Source organism: Centruroides sculpturatus, unplaced genomic scaffold, assembly GCF_000671375.1.
Source record: "Centruroides sculpturatus isolate CEXI.00-Female unplaced genomic scaffold, Cexi_2.0 scaffold174, whole genome shotgun sequence".
Taxonomy (NCBI): domain Eukaryota; kingdom Metazoa; phylum Arthropoda; class Arachnida; order Scorpiones; family Buthidae; genus Centruroides; species Centruroides sculpturatus.
Window position 1 is genome coordinate 618,340 of NW_019384420.1, and position 18,718 is coordinate 637,057.

The following is an 18,718-nucleotide window of genomic DNA, read 5'->3' on the forward strand; positions in this document are numbered from 1 at the left end:
TAGTATAGTATGATAATATGTATCATACTATACTATTATCTAAAATATTTATTCGGCAGCTTATTTCTTCAAATGCATATTAACAAACTTATTCGGCCATCTTTGGATTAAACGACCGAATAGAGCATTATTCACAAGAGTGTGTCGTGGATTGGTTATACATGCAGTTTTTTCTAAATTTCATATTTGAATGACATTAGAGTTTAGTTGATTTATAAAATAATTTAATTTGTTACAATAATCCAATAAATTATACAAGCTGCTTAAATTAACACAAATGAAAGTGGCTTTATAGTTCAAAAAGTGGTGTGTTTAAACAGCAATACACATGCCAATGTTCTTGTATGGTATCAACACAATTTTTCTAAAAATGATTTTTAAAATAGATAAATTGCACTAATTGCTCATTAAAGGAATAGGGGAACTGTCGGATTGCAACTTCAGAAAATGTCAATTACATTTGTATATAAGGACTTTGCTATGAACCCTGTATTTGTCTTTCGTAACTGATAAGTGCAGATAGGTACTGTACAGTTATGGTAGTGACTGCACTACAAGGCAACACTGCTTGTGACGCTCCTAGTGTTAAAATTTGGAAGTTAACACTCCTGTCTCAAACAATGTAATTCACTTTTCCATATCTTGCAAAATTGTAGAGCTGCACCAATTTAGTACAAAAAGGACTGTATGATAATAGAGAGTATGGAGTGTTAGTGGGCATGAACACAGGCAAGAAAATGAGAAATACACATTTTACTGTGACTTTGTGCTGCTTTGTCACCATGTTGCACATTGCTCGCACATTACTGTGTGAGAATGTTCCTATATACCATGTATATCACACAACAGCTTCAGAAACCATTATTGTTTCTGAAGAAAATGTTTTACATAATTCTTAACCTGAGAGGCAAACAAACAGCCATTAAGAATAAAAGAATATTTATTGTAAACTTAGAAAATTCAGAATCTGTTAATAAGACTATATAACAATGAAATTTGACACAGATTGGCCACCTTGAGAGAAATATTGGATGGAAGCGGTAATCAAACTATATCGCGTCACAATTCTAGAGTATCAGAAAAAAAATAATAATAATCCTCCGTCTATATACAAACCGATTCATTGCACCTCAAGTCTCCGGAATGTCGACCTGTAAAATATTTACATGGAATGCAGATGCTTAACAAGTTAAATATTGCAATAGAAAATATATGTATATATAACAAAATCTTACAGAATTAAATCGTTATCTTTTGAATTTTTTGGCAAACTTTTTAAAGTTACAAGGCACTTTCGGTCTCATCTCAACATACTGCATGTGACCGTGTTCAAAAGCAGAATTAGGAACCGATTTTGCAAACCCATTAAGACATTTAGAATAATTGCACATGGATTTTAAAGCGGCATAACATGCTTAAGAACATTAATGCATTACATCAATCTTCACAAGTAGAGTAAAGGAAAGAAAAATCCTGGTAGTTTTCAGAATGTGTTACAATAAAATTACATCCCTCAATTTATCTGTAAGCTTTGCTTCTCTTGTTTGAACAGAAGTAAAACAGAATAACCGACGAAGCCAAAAATGTCAAATTAATTCAGCTGTGCACCACAGATTTGGAATTTATACCATTTGGAACTTGTAGAAAATAGCCGTAGCACTTTACGTTATACTCGTCTTATACAGCACGTTAAAAAGATATACATGTTCGTACAAACTACGCCTGTTATGCTGTTTTACTTGTAATTAAAGGACCGGCAGTTTTATTCTGGCAATCATTTCTAAAGACAATGCAACAAAAACTTCCGTTACAAAGACATGTAATTTGGCAAACGCAGAAATTGTGACTTCGGCGGTCAGACAAAACTCCACGGCGGCTCTGCAAACTGCATCCGTCTTCGAAAGAAAAGGCCACAGGCCAATCACAAAATAGGTTTCACTTCCAGCAGCTCAGGATAATTCTCCACGATGTTCAGAAGAATTCCATCAATGTACTTTTTCAACTTGGTGTTGTCTTCCTCTTGTTCTTGCAGAAGTTTCCTCAACTGGAATCAAACGCAAATTTTAATTTGCAGACCTGCTCCAATTATGTACGTACTCAATAACTCTTGCTATCGAGTATGTTATCAAGATAATGCAATAACTATGTAGTCCAATCATTGCAAGGAAATTGAACTGAAAGAAATATTCTACATTCTACTGGGCAGTTTTTACCCTCGCATTCTTTTAAATCTTAACTGTCGTTACTCAATACTTTTACAAAGAAACGGAAGAAGTTTCTTTGAACTCACCTGTTCCTTCGACAAAGTTTCTAGCTCATCCTCCAAGGGCAATGGTGAACTCTGAGGCAGCTCTTGGATGATGGAAGAATTTGATATATACGCCTGCAGTTCCTCGTTTGTTTCCTGCAATTTTGTATTTTCCTAGAATTAAACAAGGATTTTACATTTTTTAATCATTTCGTTACTGCTGATGTGATGTAGCAGACATTGAATCTAACATTATATACACTAAATTTTTGCTACTGATTTCTTTAATGCATTAGATTCAGTCATTACTATATTGTGCATGACATTATTAAGGAAACAATGCACTAAAGCATTGATTCATTTCTTCCTCATGCAGATTGTAATTTATAAAATTTGCTAATTTACACATGTACATAGTTCTAAAATAACCATACTTATGGAAAGTACCACAGGAAGACGGGTGGAGTAATTTTTGTAGGCCTTTTATTATATTTGTGGTTGTAATATTTGTCACGCACAAATTTAAATTATGCGAGATATTCTGAAACATCAAATTATAGTGTTTTGGAATCTTTCTATTGTCACAAAGCTTTCAATGTAATTCCAAACAAGCAGACCATCCTACAACATTTGTTCAGCCATTAATTAAATCCAAAAAGCATTATTGTATGTTTAGTGTTTGTTCTGACACTTTAATTTTAAACTACTACAAGAATTATCAGTTTGAAACTGATAATTCTTGTAGTAGTTTAAATTAGAATAAAACAAATTAGAATGAATGTCGACTACATTGAACCTCCAAAAGTTAAGTCCCAGATATGAGGCCCCCTCCTACAAAAGCTATGAAAACATATGAATAATGTGAATATTTGTGGAAGTTCTGTGCATCCAGAGTCTAGGTTTTTACCTAGATTCTGACACAACATGCATAAGCGACTCAACAGGGAGGAGGTTTTATCTTGGTCCTTATGGCATTATCAATATTGTAGCAATTAGCATCTTTTGTTACCACTTTAATGTTTTATTCAAAATTACTATAAAAATTTAGTAATGCATTCAAGGTTTTAAGTTCAAAGAAGTACTAAAAATTACAAAAGTTTCATTATTTGTTTAATTGTCACAGAATGTGATACAGAAAATATTTTATGGAGTTAAATATAAAATAAACAACAGATCTATTATCAATCTAATAATATAAGCTAGAAATAGAAATGTAAAAACTCACAGTAGTAATATTTGGAGCAACATAATCTAGGCACAGATGCAAATAGAGATTCAGACAAAGTTTATGGATCAGGCCTTTTATTGCTACCCACAAAAAAATGTGATCATCAGTGGAAGATTCTTATGAATGAATGCCATCGTAAAAATGTGTTTTTATGCTAATGCCTTATTTAAAAAATCCAATGAGTTCTTTAACTTTCCTAGCTGTTATAAATGTTATATTTTTAATAAAATCTCATATTAATCATAACAAAAAGGCTTAATTTTCAGAGTAGGACGAGTTTTTAAAAATAATCTAAATAGCAATAATGATTAAAATTTCCATTAATTCCTATCCAAAATATGACACACAAACCCCTCTATCTTCCCCAACCTGATCTTTAACCATCAAAATTAAATGGCATCGATACCCCTTATAAACAAGTTAATGTTCCAAATTTTGTTTCTTAGTCTTTAACCCATCCTGAAACATCACACAAACTAGATGCCAAGACAGTTTGATTTTTTGGGTTCAGCAGTATCAAAAAAAATTGATTCTAAAAACCTGGAGTGTCGAATGTGACATGATTACAACATATTATAAAAGCTTGGAATGTAACTCATGTTACATTATAATAGTCAGGAAAGTAAAAATTTAAGATGATTACAATACTTTTCCCTGTTATAACAGCCGGAAAAGTACTAAAGGATTTGTATGAAGGTAATAATCCTTTTTTTCTTTTCATTACACCAATTTTAAGTAAATTTTATCATTCAAGTCTATATTAAATGGCATAAATGTCCACCAAAACTAAACAAGTTTTGTAGCATTCTATATAATTTCTCTCCATTTTCAACTTACATTTATCACAGTGGCCAAAATAGTAGTGATTGATTTAACAGTATTCTAAAGTCTTAAATTCACATTTGTTTTCAATGTTTTTCTCTCCCCTCTTTTCTGCCATTATCATTATCAAATACTTTAAGTCAATCAGTTATTTGCAAACAAAAAAATTAACAGATATTCTCCATTTCCATCTTGTCAAAAATTTTATATAATAATCATGAGTCCTTCTGTCCATTGCTAAATTAATTCATTACCTATGCTGCTTAGAACGTGACCGGTTATTGTCATTTTTAATATTTTATCTCATCCAAACTAATTTTTGCCCATTGATAAACACTGACCTAGACTAAATTGCAATTATATAATTTCTCCTCTAAAGGTGTCCTCTTCTATGCAGCAAAGCCTGGTTTCTAACCAAAACATACATTCAAATAATTGGAAGCTACTTTGTATTTATGAAAGTTATTTAGGAGTTACTAAATTATATCAATGGCAACATCTCGATGTTAGAAGAAAAATAAAAAACAGAATAAATTTAATGTCATCCAATGCATAATAGATAAAGAGGAAAGACAAGTAGAATGGATGGCAAATACTTATCAAAATTGAAATTTTCAACATAAACCTCACACAGAATATAGCACATTCCAAAAGAAGAATTAATAAATGCACCTGTAACAGTGGATGAAGCTTAAAGAATGCTAATGATTTTCATCCCAAGAGCCATCAATGGATGTGGATGGTGATGATAACAAAGTCAATGTATCTTTTATTAATGATGGATTCGTTATTGATAAAGAATGTGGCGATGATAAATCATTACATCAAATGTAGTAGCTTGACAACCGGAGAATCAAACTTTGTCATCTTATACACAATATCCAAACTACATTACCTACTTCTAGGTTAAAATAAAATCTCAGACACTGCACTTTTTTACTTCTTTTACTGTATTTCAAATCATATTAGAACAAAAGAAATGATGTCCAACATCTATTTGATAGGATTGCTTTCTAATATATTTTAAAATATTTACTCTCCCAAAAACCCAATGCATGGACCACAATTCCACTTATCTCAATTTTAAAATAATTCAATTCAAATCTGTATAGCTATTGATAATATATACTTGTACACTAGAAATGCTAGAGTTAATGTCACGACATAACAATTATATAGGGCACATCTTAATTATATAACAAAAATTCAATGCATTAATGGTTAAAATAACAAATGTTTGCATTTTTAATTGGTAGTAATTCTATAAACAAAGTAACTTACCTCCTTTAGCTGCCTCAATTCCCTCTGAAGTTCAAAGAACTGGTTAGGTAATTCCTGCATGCTGTGACTACGGAAACGTTCCAGTTTCTTCATGTCATCCTCGTAGTCCTTCAGTTCTTCCGACTTCTGCTTCAACTGTTCGAGGAGCTGAAAACACAAATAAAAATGCAAATTTCAATTACATTCATTTAGAAATGAAATGAAACATGCAGAATTTGGAAAAGCTGACATAAAATTTACTACTATTTCATTTATATAAATTAGATGAGTAAGTGAAAGTGGGCAGCACACTATTCTACGAACTGTCTATAAAGTAAAAAATATTCCAACAACTCTTGGATTTACTATTTCGCTCTTTATTGCATTTGATCCAAATAAATTTAATATTTCTAAATTTTCAAGAATTAAAACAAACTGCAGCACTAGAACAAGAATTCTTTCGTCAAATATTACAAGAATAACTGAAAATTTTGATATACAACATTACAAATTGTAAGTCCCAAATCATATTACTTTACAAATCATAAACAGATAGGTTTGATTTCAAAATAATAGAAATTAATGACAGTGTCAAAATATGAGGTTAAATGTCAGTTTGAAGGTCAGCCAAGCAATTTCTTTTCTTATTTAAAGAATAAACTAAAAACCTTCAGAAGTATTATGGATATAACGAATGTATACAAGATTAAACAGGAACGAAGCAAATTTTTGAAATGATCTTGCAATATTTTAATACAAACAAACTATTATTAACGTGTTATTTATGTAATTTTTCTAAAAAAGACATCGTTATATTTACTAGAAATATTTTTAACAGTTAATTAAAATCTTGAGCTAGACTACAGAATTTTGTATGAAGTGCAAAAGTTATCATATAGGAAATAAATTTTTTCTAAAAGCTTCTTTAATAAAAGTAAATAAAACAATTGACAATAGACACTTTAAAGCTTATAAAGCTGAACAAAAATCTAAAGCTTTATTAAAATATATATATATATAATAAATTTCCTCCTGTTAAAATAATTGTATAGATTTTTAATGTTACATTGTTTAATTTGTTTTCATGAAGGCCAAATCATTAATTTCAAGTTTATCAGAGAACGACCACTGTTGAAATAGAAAAGATTTCATTGAAAATGTGAAAGATAGTTATCTTTTGAATGTAACTTTGAATTCTTATTCAAAATTAACCCCAAAGTCCCGAGACTTGAAAATTCTTAAAAAACTGAGGACTTTTGTATTAAAGTCTCTTTTGTCTGAATGATAGTACAGTAGAACCTCGAAAACTCGGCTCTCGATAACCCGGCACTCCGGATAACTCGGTCACACCCTGGCAGGCCAAAAAAATCCTTAGTTAATTAATTTTCATTATTGACAGCTTTATAAAAGTATAAAAGCTCTCATAAAATATTTTTCTGAGGTCTGTCTTATCAGGTAAATTACTGTACACAGTGTATTCATTAATTTTCATTTTCATGTAGTGAAGACTCTATGCCTTCATAAAGTACGTACTTTTCCTTTGTTTAAGGGTATTTGGGCAGTTTATTCTCTGTTGTATTCTCCAGCAAACAATACATACAAATACAGTACACTATTTTCTGAGGAAACACGCATACTTATCCTTTTTTTAACCCCATTTCCGATAACCCGGCATTTTCACAAACTCGGCCACTCTTCGGTCCACATTAGGCCGAGTTTTCGAGGTTCTACTGTATCAAATTGCAAAATGTTCTAAATTGAAAATTAATTTTGCATTATACCATAGAAATTTATACATTTTAAATATAATTAAAATGAGAAAACCAAGTTATATTCTACTAGAATTACATTTTTCTCATTTAACATAATGCAGCAGTTATTGGTAATGTACATACACATACATTGTTAATTCATAAAAATAATTAGGATAATTATTGTACATGTGCATATATGTAAATGATTTTTCTAATTATTTTTAAGAATTCATGAAAGATAGCATAGAATAGCAGAAAGGCAACATCAAACTGTACAGCTCGAAACGAGACAATTTTGCATCATTCCTGCATCACTTTCTTTACATGGTTTGCTTTTTTAACTCTTTCCATCCCGAGATACTAAAATGGCTTTTTCTGAACCTTTCGTGGATTTGGCCAGTCTGAGAATGGGACGTCTGGTCCCAACATATCCCAGGACAGACTGCCCCTGAAAAACTCCCAGGATTTTTTGACCCAACCAGAATCGTCACCAGATCCCTCAGAATGATAGGTTGATGCTTTAAAAATTCAGCAATTATTAAAGCAAATTGTCAAATACAATTAAAAAGGAAAAGTATAATTCATTTTTACACCAATTTTGCATGCTTTTGTAACATTTAAAAAAATATATTAAATGATAAAATAAATTCTAACCATTTTGTTTTTTTCTTTTTCTTCCATAAAATTTTTTCTTTCCTGAGAAACTGCATCTTCCAAATTCTTTTTCTCTTCCTTCAACGAAGTTAATTCTACCAGATTCAATTCCAGTTTGATTTCCATCTGCATTTTATCCTGTTAAGAACACTGCCAATTATCAAAATGTTAATAAAAGCGTTTAATCCTAATTTAAAATAAACATTCACAATTACATTATAGTTGCTTACTTCAAAATACATAAGTTGAATGTTGAAGCACAGTTCCAATAGGCAGGTTTTTTTAAAGTGTGGCTGAGCAATTGACTTTTATTATTGCAAAACAAATGCTAACAAACAGCCTTTATAAATTTTAATTCATTTAAAATCTATAGTTAATGATTGTAGCAATTGCATATTATAAACTGTCGTCATTTGGCTTTATCATTACATAGTACCAACTGTTATCTACACAAACGGACCACAAGCATAACTCCCAAATGGCAATTCCATTTACAAACACGATTGTGATGACTGTGCGCAAATAACCGATACAGTAATGCCAATTGAAACCACTTTAATGTGTGTTTAAAACACTATACGCCCTCTTACCTGTTTTAACTTCTCCACTTGACTTTTCAGATAACTAACTTCTTCCAAGGCATTTTGATTTTCAATTTGTAATATGTGAATTCTAAAATTAAAAATCAAATTTATTAATTATCTATAAATTAATATAACAGCTGTAAAGAAGAGCTTGCTTCCAAAATAAAAGTATTTTTGTTCTGACAGAAAAATGGTATTAATTTAGAACAAAAGATTTATTTACTTATTCACGTAATCTTCTATTTCTTGACTCTTTTCTCTCTCGTGACGGCTCTGAAACAAGTTCATGTAATTCATTTTTCACCTAATGCCAAAGTTGTAACACAATCAAGCAAAGAAATAAAAATACCAATAGTTCTTTCAATTTCTTCTGCTCTTCCTTCATCTTTTCTTCTGACTTTATCTCATGTTCTCTTATCTGTTCTTCCAAAAGATGTATTCTGTTTCAAAATAAACTTTTAATTAAATCATAAAACAAACAAACATATAAAGAAAATTGTACCTTGTCATCAAATTAACATTTTCCTGCTTTACTTTTTCGTATCTGTCGTCGTTATCGGTTTGGACGTCTTGAAGTTCTGACAGTAGTTTCTGGAGATTGTGAATCTGTAATAATAAGAAAAAGTTTGTAAAATGTTTCATCAATAATTTTTAATTTATAAGTTTTATGATTTATGAATCTAACTGTGTGAAAGAACAATACTTGTATATCAAATATCAGTGTTATATCTGGGCAATTCAGAATGTAAAATGCTCTACTTTTCATGCAATGGCAAACTAGGATTTCTCTCTTTAATGTAATATGGTTTTTTGGTGTATAATTATATATGCATGTATTTATTATTTATACATATTTATTTGCATAGAAATGCTTCTTTTTAGTGTGACAGTAATCATGGTTACTGCAGCTTTCCTCACTGTTAACATGAACAAAAAAATACCCAAGATGATAGCTACTTACAAAGAATGTTTAAACATGCCACCCAGTTTTCCTTTTCCCTCATAAATGTCTATATCAAAGGACTTCTGGATCATCAAGTACATTAAAATAAGTAAATCTGTATGTAATAACAATATGTAAAGTATGTAATAACAACACTAAATCCTATAATTAATGTCATGAATTATTGAGTATTTCCATTTTTCTTCTTGCAGTAACTTAGTAAAAATGACCAAATGAAATTTCTTTAAAGTTGCACTTAAATTTCATCTTAAATTCCTTCATTTGTTTGCAAGAAAATTCAAATAAAATTACATTAAAACTTAATTTTGAATTCTTGAAAATTTTCGTGTTTATTTTTCACAGCAACATTCAGAAAAAATACACACAAACAATTTTTATTGCCATTTGTACTCAGAAAATCAAAAATGCAGAAGAAGCTGTTTCTAGTCACAATAAGCTGGATAAAAAAAATTTATATTGTACCTACAGAGTTAAATTCAAAGTTATGTGAGATTAAAAAGATTATGTCTATCAATTCCCATAACTTTTCTATTAAATATAGCATTATTTTACATCCAAAAGCACTCTGTTAAGCAGTTTCTACCAAAGCACTGGACTAAGTAAACTTGATTTAAAATATTGTATACCTACACTAAATTATGAGTAAAAAATCATAACTTATCAAAATTTCTTACTTTATCATATAAAGTTTGAATGTCGTCTTCTACAGAAATTTGATCTTGAGACAAGTCGGAATCATAGTCTGCACCGTGACCATTGATCGGACTGGAACTTCGGAATAATATACTATAACAGTGATGTAAAGAAATAAAGATGCTTTTTGCATACACAAGTAACTTATGATAAAGAAATCATTCAATTTAAATACTTACCGAGCAGAAGCATTCGACGATGGTCTTTTATTTGATCTGTTAATAAAAAGAAAATACCATAAGAATTCAGGTTCGATCAACTTCAAAGCTTCCTTTGAAAAACATTATGCATTATGTCACAAAGATACAAAATGGTTAGGAGCTAAAGCAAGGTTAGTATCTATACAAAACACATCCATTATAGCATCATTCACAGGTTAATGGGTTTATCGGATGGAACAAAGCACTCTACACTTTAAATTTTTCTGTACCAACACCATTTACGAGCGTGCATTATCGACTCAAAATGACGTACCGAGATGACCTACGTAAGCTGCTTCGGAGCCACGTGTTTCTCTGTTGAAACAGATTTTCCTTATTATTATTAGTTCTGTTTGTATCGTGGTTTTGAAAATTATCCGAGCTACAACATAAAACAGCATGTAAAAAATTTCACATAATTTACGTGACTGGAATTTATGAGAATTTGGATCCGAATTAATTCCATTCCTAGCTTAAATCTAACTGACAAAAGAATATTATAATTTAAATTTAATTACCTAACAGAGTGACCTCCTGGCTGAAGGTACATGCCTCGATTGTTTACTTCATCAGTGGTTTCGTACAATTCAACATCAGCGAAGTTGATCAGGTCGCTACTGCAAGAAACAACACTGTCAGCTCATAAATTACAAAACACAAAAGGCCGCTTCTATGCGAAAGACAAAGGACACATATTTACTTAGATTCGCTATCGCACAGTCCCTCGTCTAATGTCGTAAAGACGTCTTCTCTGCAATCTTCGATCTGTAGCGTGGGTGGAACATCCTTAGACATGACAATAGAATCCAACTCCAAAGATCCACCGACCGTATATTCTAGCTACAAAACATTACAATAAATTAGCATTTTATTGATTTTTGGTTTCCTGCTTCCAACATGCATTAACGAATAACCAATCATAAACAAATAAAGAGCTAAATTGATAATAATCGATTCTTATGATGCTTGCATACACAGCTGCATCCTACAATTGTATGATAAACAAACACATTTTATAATAATAAGGAAGCATTTTTATTATGTACAGAAAATGCTTTAAAGATTATCCAAACTTCATCATCAGAAGCTTTTATTACATCCTCCCATCCTGTACAGCCATACGTTACATTTGTTCTAGATTTTCCTATCTCATAACTAGTTCACTGATGTTTAAATATATCGTCAGCATGATCTACATTCTAAAATCTGCAGTATATTCATCACGTCGATATCAATATCACTAGATAGTTTTCTATAATATATACAGCTTAATGCATTTATAATCAACCAAATTGTGTATTCCCATCGAAACAATTCAAATCTGGCTAACAAATCAATTCCCATAGACTTAACTAGTCGCATCGGTATCACACACAACAACGCGACCTACATCAACAGTACACTGTTTAAGACTATTCGAATGCTACTGTAAACATTAACCGTAGCATAGGAAGGAACGTTTTAAGCACTAAAGAAACCTTGGCCCGATTTCCTTAAATGCATTATATGGATATGGAACGAAAATGAGCAAGCAGTGAAAAGACCCCTAAGAGGGCAAGATCTCGACTATGGTCAGATGTGCCCATGCATTAAATTTCCAAGTGCAAGCTTTCATTACAGACATTAAAATCGTCCCATCCATAAGAGCTACATCATGGCCATTAGGCCCTCCTAGGCAGAAGGAACAGTCTCGTCGTCCATGACATAACTCCCACAGATGGGACAATTCTAACGTCTATAACGAAAGCTGATGCTCAAATGTTAACTTTTGTAGGATAATTTAGGGATTTTTTTTTTTTTGTATGTTCTTTCATTTAAGGGCAGCAATGTAGGAAAAGTTTTATTTATGCTCTAAGAAATGCAAAATTGGCAAGAATTCCTGAGAATCTTCCTTGCAAAATTTCTTGCTTGTTTTGCATTTCTTACAGCCTAAACAAGCAGAAAGTAAGCAAATTGCTTATATAAACACATGCTTAAATGACCTAAGGGAAATTTCTACCGAAATTTCATTCAAATTCATTCTTTAACAACACTTATTACAGAAAATATGACTTAATTATGTATATGGGAGGTTAACGTGACATTGCAACCTGCCAATATGTTACATCAATGTCAAAACATCTCAATCTGCATCTTCATTAGTGCATAAAATTCCCTAAATTAAAGTAATTTTCCAGGATTTTTCTCACCCACTTACCTAATTCGACCTAATTTTACTGGGTAACATCTACTTTGACACCGTCTATTGGCTACATTTTCAATTTAAGTCGTTTAATCTTCCTTCTCCCATTTACATCTTGGAAGCAGAATCGTCTATCTTTTTGGCATTTGGGTAAATTCGATACGCTCGAGGGAAATTTCCCTAGGCTAGATGATATTCCCGTCACTTATGTAATTTTTTTTTTTTTTTAAATTCTGCTATATTATATTGTTTATATTTTATTTAAAGTATTAAAAATTATTTCCAGTTTATGCATTTAAAATACTTAAAACTTTTCCCTTAAAGAAGAATTACGAATGTTATGTTTATTGCAGTTTAGAGAAATTTCTCTCTCGATCTGACTTTCCGCGTATTAATTTTTCTGGAAAAAATTACTAAAATCGAATTTTTAAATGAATTTATTATAATTTTTATTGTGTTATTTTGTATTAAAATAAATTTTAAATAAAACTTGAATATAAAGTAATATTTTATTTTGCGTTTATAATTTCGAGAACACCGGAATTTCCCTTTATTTACATAAATTTTTTATTCGTTTGAATAGTTACGAAGATTAAATTATACGAAATTACATATTTTTTTTATTTGAAAAAAATGTGTTTTCGGGATACGATATTACATAATTCGCTTCAAAGTTCGAAAAAAATATTTCTACGCGTAGGGAAATTTCAGTAGGAAATGCAGACTCGGATAGGGAATTTTTCTGCCGCATTAATTGAAAAAACAATTTTAGTTTCTATGCATATTTCCGGATGTTTTTGCGAAATTTAAACCGGAAAAATCTTAGGAAAAAAAAAACAGTGTTCGAATTTCATCACGCGAAACCTCTTTAATTTTTTTTTTCTTAAATTATTCTCGTTTTAAGGAAAAAGTGTTGTATCGAAGGAGGAAAAATAGAAGTAAAATCTCGGTCTAGTTAACGGGATTAGGGAAATTTCCTGAAAGTTTTTTCGAAAAAAATAATAAATAAAACATTTTTTAAAAGGTTTAGCAATTTGAAAATCATAATTACCTATTTTCGAACTGGCCAATCGAAGAGAATTTATAAATTTAAAAGTTTAAAATACGTCACAATTCATATAATTTTAAATTTGTATTTTAAGATAATTAAAACTCGTTTCCGAAAATTCCGTAAATACCTGTATAGGGATTTTTAAAGTAAATTTTAAAAGAATCAATATTTAAAGGTAGTATTTATAATACAGGAATTCTAGTATAGCAACCTTTATACTCTATTTTGGCATTTTCTAGTGTCTTTAAACGTAGTGTTTCTAGCGTTTTTAAGACAGTATTTCTAGTGTCTTTAAACGTACTGTTTCTAGTATAGGGACGCATAAAATAGCTTTCCTAGTGAGGATTTTTTAAAGTAATTTTTCTCGTGTGAGATCTTTCACGATCCTGAACTAAAAACAACTCGAAAGGAACATTTGCAGTGCAGAGATCGTTAACTTTTCTAGTGTGGAGATCTTTAAAATATCTATCTAGATAGTTCAATTATTTTAGGGATCTTTTAAGCGGAATTTTTTAATATAAGGAAGGCAATGACGACGAAATTAATAATATAAAAACGGAATAATTTTCTTGTGGGACGAATCTTATGTTCTTGACGCTCGACAGCACTAGCAGAGAATTCCACGAATATTTTTAGCATTTATTAAGGGGGGCGAACACGCATGAAGGATACTTTAAACGAGACAAATGTACGTCCATATCGTTTATTTTAAAATTTTTGGAGTCACGTACGACGCTCCGGTTACGTGCCTAAATCTCGTCATTCGATCTCGTGCCAACTTCAAATTGGTCTGAACCTGACGTCACCTTACACCTCACTGTTTAAACAACGCCGTGACATATCAAAATTCCATCTTGCCATCGGGTTCGAGTTTCCTTCTTGCTCATAAGCGCGCGAGATCGTGTTCGAAGTACGTGTGCAATTAAACCTGTTTGCGTCACTTCGACTAAATTTAGGTATTACCTTAGGTGCGACGAAGGTTCTTTAGCAAAATTACCTCCCGGATTTCTTTACCTGTTTGTTACGTCACTCGTCTCACACTTTTACATCTGTTGCTGGCCCTTATTGTGACCTGTTGTATGCCTAATAGAGCTCTACTCAGACATAGGACCAAGCTTTGCAGATGCTTTGATACGTGACCTCGTAATAAACTTCATCTATAGGAAGGATGCGTTCAGTTGTAACATGATTACAAGCTTGTTTAAGGTATCTGTACTCTTTAATCACATGACTTTCTCTACACTTGTAGTCTATAGTTTTATGCATACGTCACGTAACAAAGGATGACACAAAATCGCCTTTCCTTAAAACACATCTTCGAATGACGTTGCTTGACGTGCTGTACACTTGTACATATACAAAACGCAATTAAAGTGTAATCGCTTGACCCGTTCGTGTACTTTTTACGCAAAGTGTGGAGGTGGCAGAGGTCGCGTGGTATGACCCAACAGAGGCAGCAGGCCCTTGTTTAATAACATGCACGTCTGTCGTGTGACATCGTACTTATTTATAATTAATACACTGTACGAATCTACGTATATTCGAAGAGGATGAGTGGCGTAACAACTAGAAAGTTTCTTAAGCAAATATGGGAATTACTTACCTGTTCTCCTTCGTCCAGACCTGTAACCACATCGGTGTCACCATCTGCAACAAGTAAAACAGGGTCAGACTGGCGCAGACGCAGGTGTTTCTAACAATACTTTACGGCGACGTACTCGTTCACGTGGTTGCTACTTTACCAAATGTGGGATGGGTCGGTTGTGCGAGATGCCACCTGTTATCGATCACGTGAACTGTCGCTCTAAAGTGTTTCTGTTTAGATGCAAGACTCAGTAAGCATTAGATTGCGGCGCAAAAGAAAACTATTAATCACGTGATACGGCAACTCGAAACAATACCGTGTGAACACGTGATAAAAACCACCCGCGAGCATAAAGCTGTAAGTGCCTACACCTGCAGCGTAGTCGCTGGCACGTGTTTTCAAACGAACGACATGCTGAGAGATCACGTGATTCAAACAGTAGCTACGCAGTTTACTAAACAAAAGAGGGAATTTGTAATTAAACCGTGGCTCGTGTTTAGCGATTTTTCTCGTATAATAATGCCATTGACTAAATAATCTATAAATTTAATCAATTCCTGTGTTTAGGTACCTTAGGTACCAGATAATCCCGATCACATGATATCATTTTCTTAGCTCCGTCACTTCTTAGCTTACTTCCTCCTACTTTTCCACCTAAAAACCGGGTCTGGAAATCACGTGGTAAACGAAACAAAGGGGGAAATTCCTCGAAATCTTTACCGACACCCGCCAGCACGTGGTTAGTGTTTATTTTTATCAGTAGTTTTCGACAAGCGACGACATCTGGTGAGTGCAAGGTTATCGACACTCATCTGTCAAGTTCGTCTATGAAACTGTATCGTAACAAATGAACTTTTATTGCACTTTTAAGGGATGGTTGTTGATTTTTTCAATGGCCTTGCCAGTTTGAAGGCAAAGTTTTGTATTAGACAATTTTTAGCAAGAATTTTTTCTTAATAATTAGTCGAGGACTTCATAAATACCATGTTTATGTAAGGCCATTGTTAATCATTTAGAATTCAACAAACCTCAACATATTCAAGACTTGATTTTTTTATGAGGTTCACTTGTGTAGAAATTGATTGATGGAAGAAGGCAACTTAACACATGGACCATTTGCCAGAGAGGATGTCTCCCGGGAGGCATTGTATAGGTGTTAGACGCGTGAAGAAAACACGAAAAACTATGTGGCCTTTGAAAATCTATGCGGCTAGCCTTTTGATGAGGCGCGAATGGTCATGTTTTATGATATATTCCCTCAAACAACGCATAACATGCGTATTTTCTGCGCGCAATTTAGAATTATTGTATGCTTCAATCGTTTTATGCGCATAAAACTCAAAATAACTTACCTTTAGAATGTAGGACCGTATCGACCCCCGCGCAGAATTCCTCGAAAGAAATTTCTCCATGTTCTCTAGGGTATAAAATCTCAACCAGCCTCTTCGTATCCTATAAAATCAAATTACACAAGGCATTACTCCTTTCGGGGCTACAGTTTAAGCCCCAAAAGGAGTAATGCCTTGTGGGGGGCTTTAAATTATGAGCTTTCGAAACACGATTTCATATCCGTATTATAAATTAACGTTTCCATCCCACACAAATGTATTAGATACGTAATATTTTAAATTCCACTCCTTTCAAGGGATGGAAGTAGTTTTGTTCTGTTTATATGTTAAGAAATTCAAAATTTAATTTAAAAAACAAAAATGTAAGGAGTCGCCACTCTTGAAAGTCAGTGCAATTAAATTTTGAAATTCAAATTTTGAATAAGAGATGGCGATACTAGAATAAATTTTATACATTTTTGAAGTTATTAATTGTGTTTTATCGAAAATTTATATTATTTTTATAAATATTAAATGGGTTAATATTACAAAATTCAATTTTAAAGCAATTAAAATGAATAAATCTTGAAACGATCGGGTTAATGCCCTATAATTCTTAATGACGTCAAATCGAGCGAGTCTCGTGCTCTGCCCACGTGTTAGCAGGAGAATCTCGTATTCGATTTTTTGTGCGCGCGTGTTTTTCGAACACAGGATGTGCTCTTTGAACTTTCTCTTTAATCAAAAGTCGGCTCACTTTGATTAAATTTTTATCGATTTTGACCTCTTACACCGATTCATTTGGAAATTTTATCACTCTCCTATTCTTTTACACTAGGACATTTCGTGAATTTTCACCCTTACGAGGCATACCTTCTATCGATATAACTTGGTTGTATGTCTAGGAAGAACATTATAAAATATCCCTTTACTTTGAATGTATGCCTCGTGAATGATTAATCAAAAAATAATTTTCAGGATAATATAAGTATGCCTTGTACTTTAGACTGGAAACTTAGATTTTTTGTGGCTCTAATAGGCCCTTCCTCTCCGCCAAATAATGATACGTGTAAAACTGTAAGGCCTTTAGCTGTACTCATAATGCTAGGTAGGCCCTAATTTGCAGATTATTTATATGCAAATCGGTTCTACTTGCCACAAAAAGTATGCCTCGAATTAAGGAAACTATGCCTCGTACAGGCTGTGTCGAAAAAATGCCGCTTTGTAACATACCTGCTAACATCGAAATGGTGTAATTTACATTTTACACATTATTGTGTATCGTTATACGTGTTGTGTCTCTTATCACAGTTAAATAGTCTCTTCCTAATTATAATGTCATGCTTATAGCTCGTGTTCAGCCACGCATATAATTTGGACAGACTCATTAGGATCATCTCAAAAAATACTTTTATTAGAGGCTCAATTATATCTGGCCTTCAACTGTAAGATTTTTTATGAGGCGCGTGTCTTATTAAATTAATTAATACACATTATAACGTTACTAGCGATGATTAATGTTCTTTGTACCACACATCCCAACTCTATACTATTATGTTACGTGACCTTCTATAACAACGAAAGGCTCTATCGATGGTACCGTAGAAAATAAATGTACCAAGACCTACCTGAGCGCCAAAGTATCCCCTAGCAGATTCTTCTAACTCTTCCACCGATAAATAACCGGACCCGTCGCGATCGCAGAAGTCGAAAACCTCCCTCAACTGAGATTTGGATTCTTTTTCCTCCTCCTCATCCATCACCAATTTTTTTTAAAAAAATAAAGCAGGCAATTGTTTACAAAGTCTCGCACCTCACTCGATTAGTCGAGGGGCGGTTTGGTCACGTGATTCGTATCTAATTTCGTTATATTATTTGTGTCGCGATTAGATTATGGCAGTTGTTCCTCTACGCAACATAAAGGTCCAAGAGCACTTTTCTATTGTCCACTTTTTATCTACATAACAAAAACCAAACTCAACATACCGTGTGATATGTCAATTTTCTCAGAACGTTGTCATCTTTTATTAAACATACTTATTCGTCTGACGTCTTCCTGTACGTAAATCGCTGAGACATTTATACTTTATAAATTTTGTAATGTAATTATATTATCCGCATAATAGTATAGCAATAATACTTTCTCTATACACGAATTATTGTGA

The 18,718-nt window shown here is 32.4% G+C and overlaps 1 protein-coding gene across 6 annotated transcripts; it reads right to left on the minus strand.

Moving 5' to 3' along the window:
* Positions 1 to 922: 922 nt before the first annotated feature.
* LOC111619387 (rab11 family-interacting protein 4A-like) lies at positions 923 to 18,379 on the minus strand. 6 transcript variants are annotated; one of them, XM_023361086.1, is made up of 16 exons: positions 18,182 to 18,379; positions 16,578 to 16,677; positions 15,244 to 15,287; positions 11,108 to 11,247; positions 10,926 to 11,024; positions 10,682 to 10,789; positions 10,387 to 10,422; positions 10,189 to 10,300; positions 9,053 to 9,156; positions 8,900 to 8,990; positions 8,774 to 8,823; positions 8,557 to 8,638; positions 7,967 to 8,104; positions 5,580 to 5,726; positions 2,291 to 2,422; positions 923 to 2,044 (listed from the first exon to the last, which is right to left on the minus strand). In XM_023361086.1, exons 1-16 carry the CDS (start codon positions 18,311 to 18,313, stop codon positions 1,922 to 1,924), a joined length of 1,638 nt encoding a protein of 545 aa, XP_023216854.1. In that variant the 5' UTR covers positions 18,314 to 18,379; the 3' UTR covers positions 923 to 1,921. The 6 variants fall into 6 exon arrangements, with proteins under 6 accessions (XP_023216854.1, XP_023216855.1, XP_023216856.1 ...); XM_023361087.1 differs by lacking the exon at positions 10,682 to 10,789; XM_023361088.1 differs by lacking the exon at positions 15,244 to 15,287 and having other exon boundaries at positions 18,182 to 18,315.
* Between the last annotated feature and the right edge of the window lie 339 nt (positions 18,380 to 18,718).

Coding starts and splice junctions, on each gene's coding strand:
- LOC111619387 (XM_023361086.1), bottom strand. CDS start 18,313: ATGGATGAGGAGGAGGAAAAAGAATCCAAATCTCAGTTGAGGGAGGTT. Junction 8,824..8,899: donor AGAAATTGAAAGAACTATTG/GTATTTTTATTT, acceptor AACTTGTTTCAG/AGCCGTCACGAGAGAGAAAA. Junction 2,423..5,579: donor AATTGAGGCAGCTAAAGGAG/GTAAGTTACTTT, acceptor GTTTAATTCTAG/GAAAATACAAAATTGCAGGA.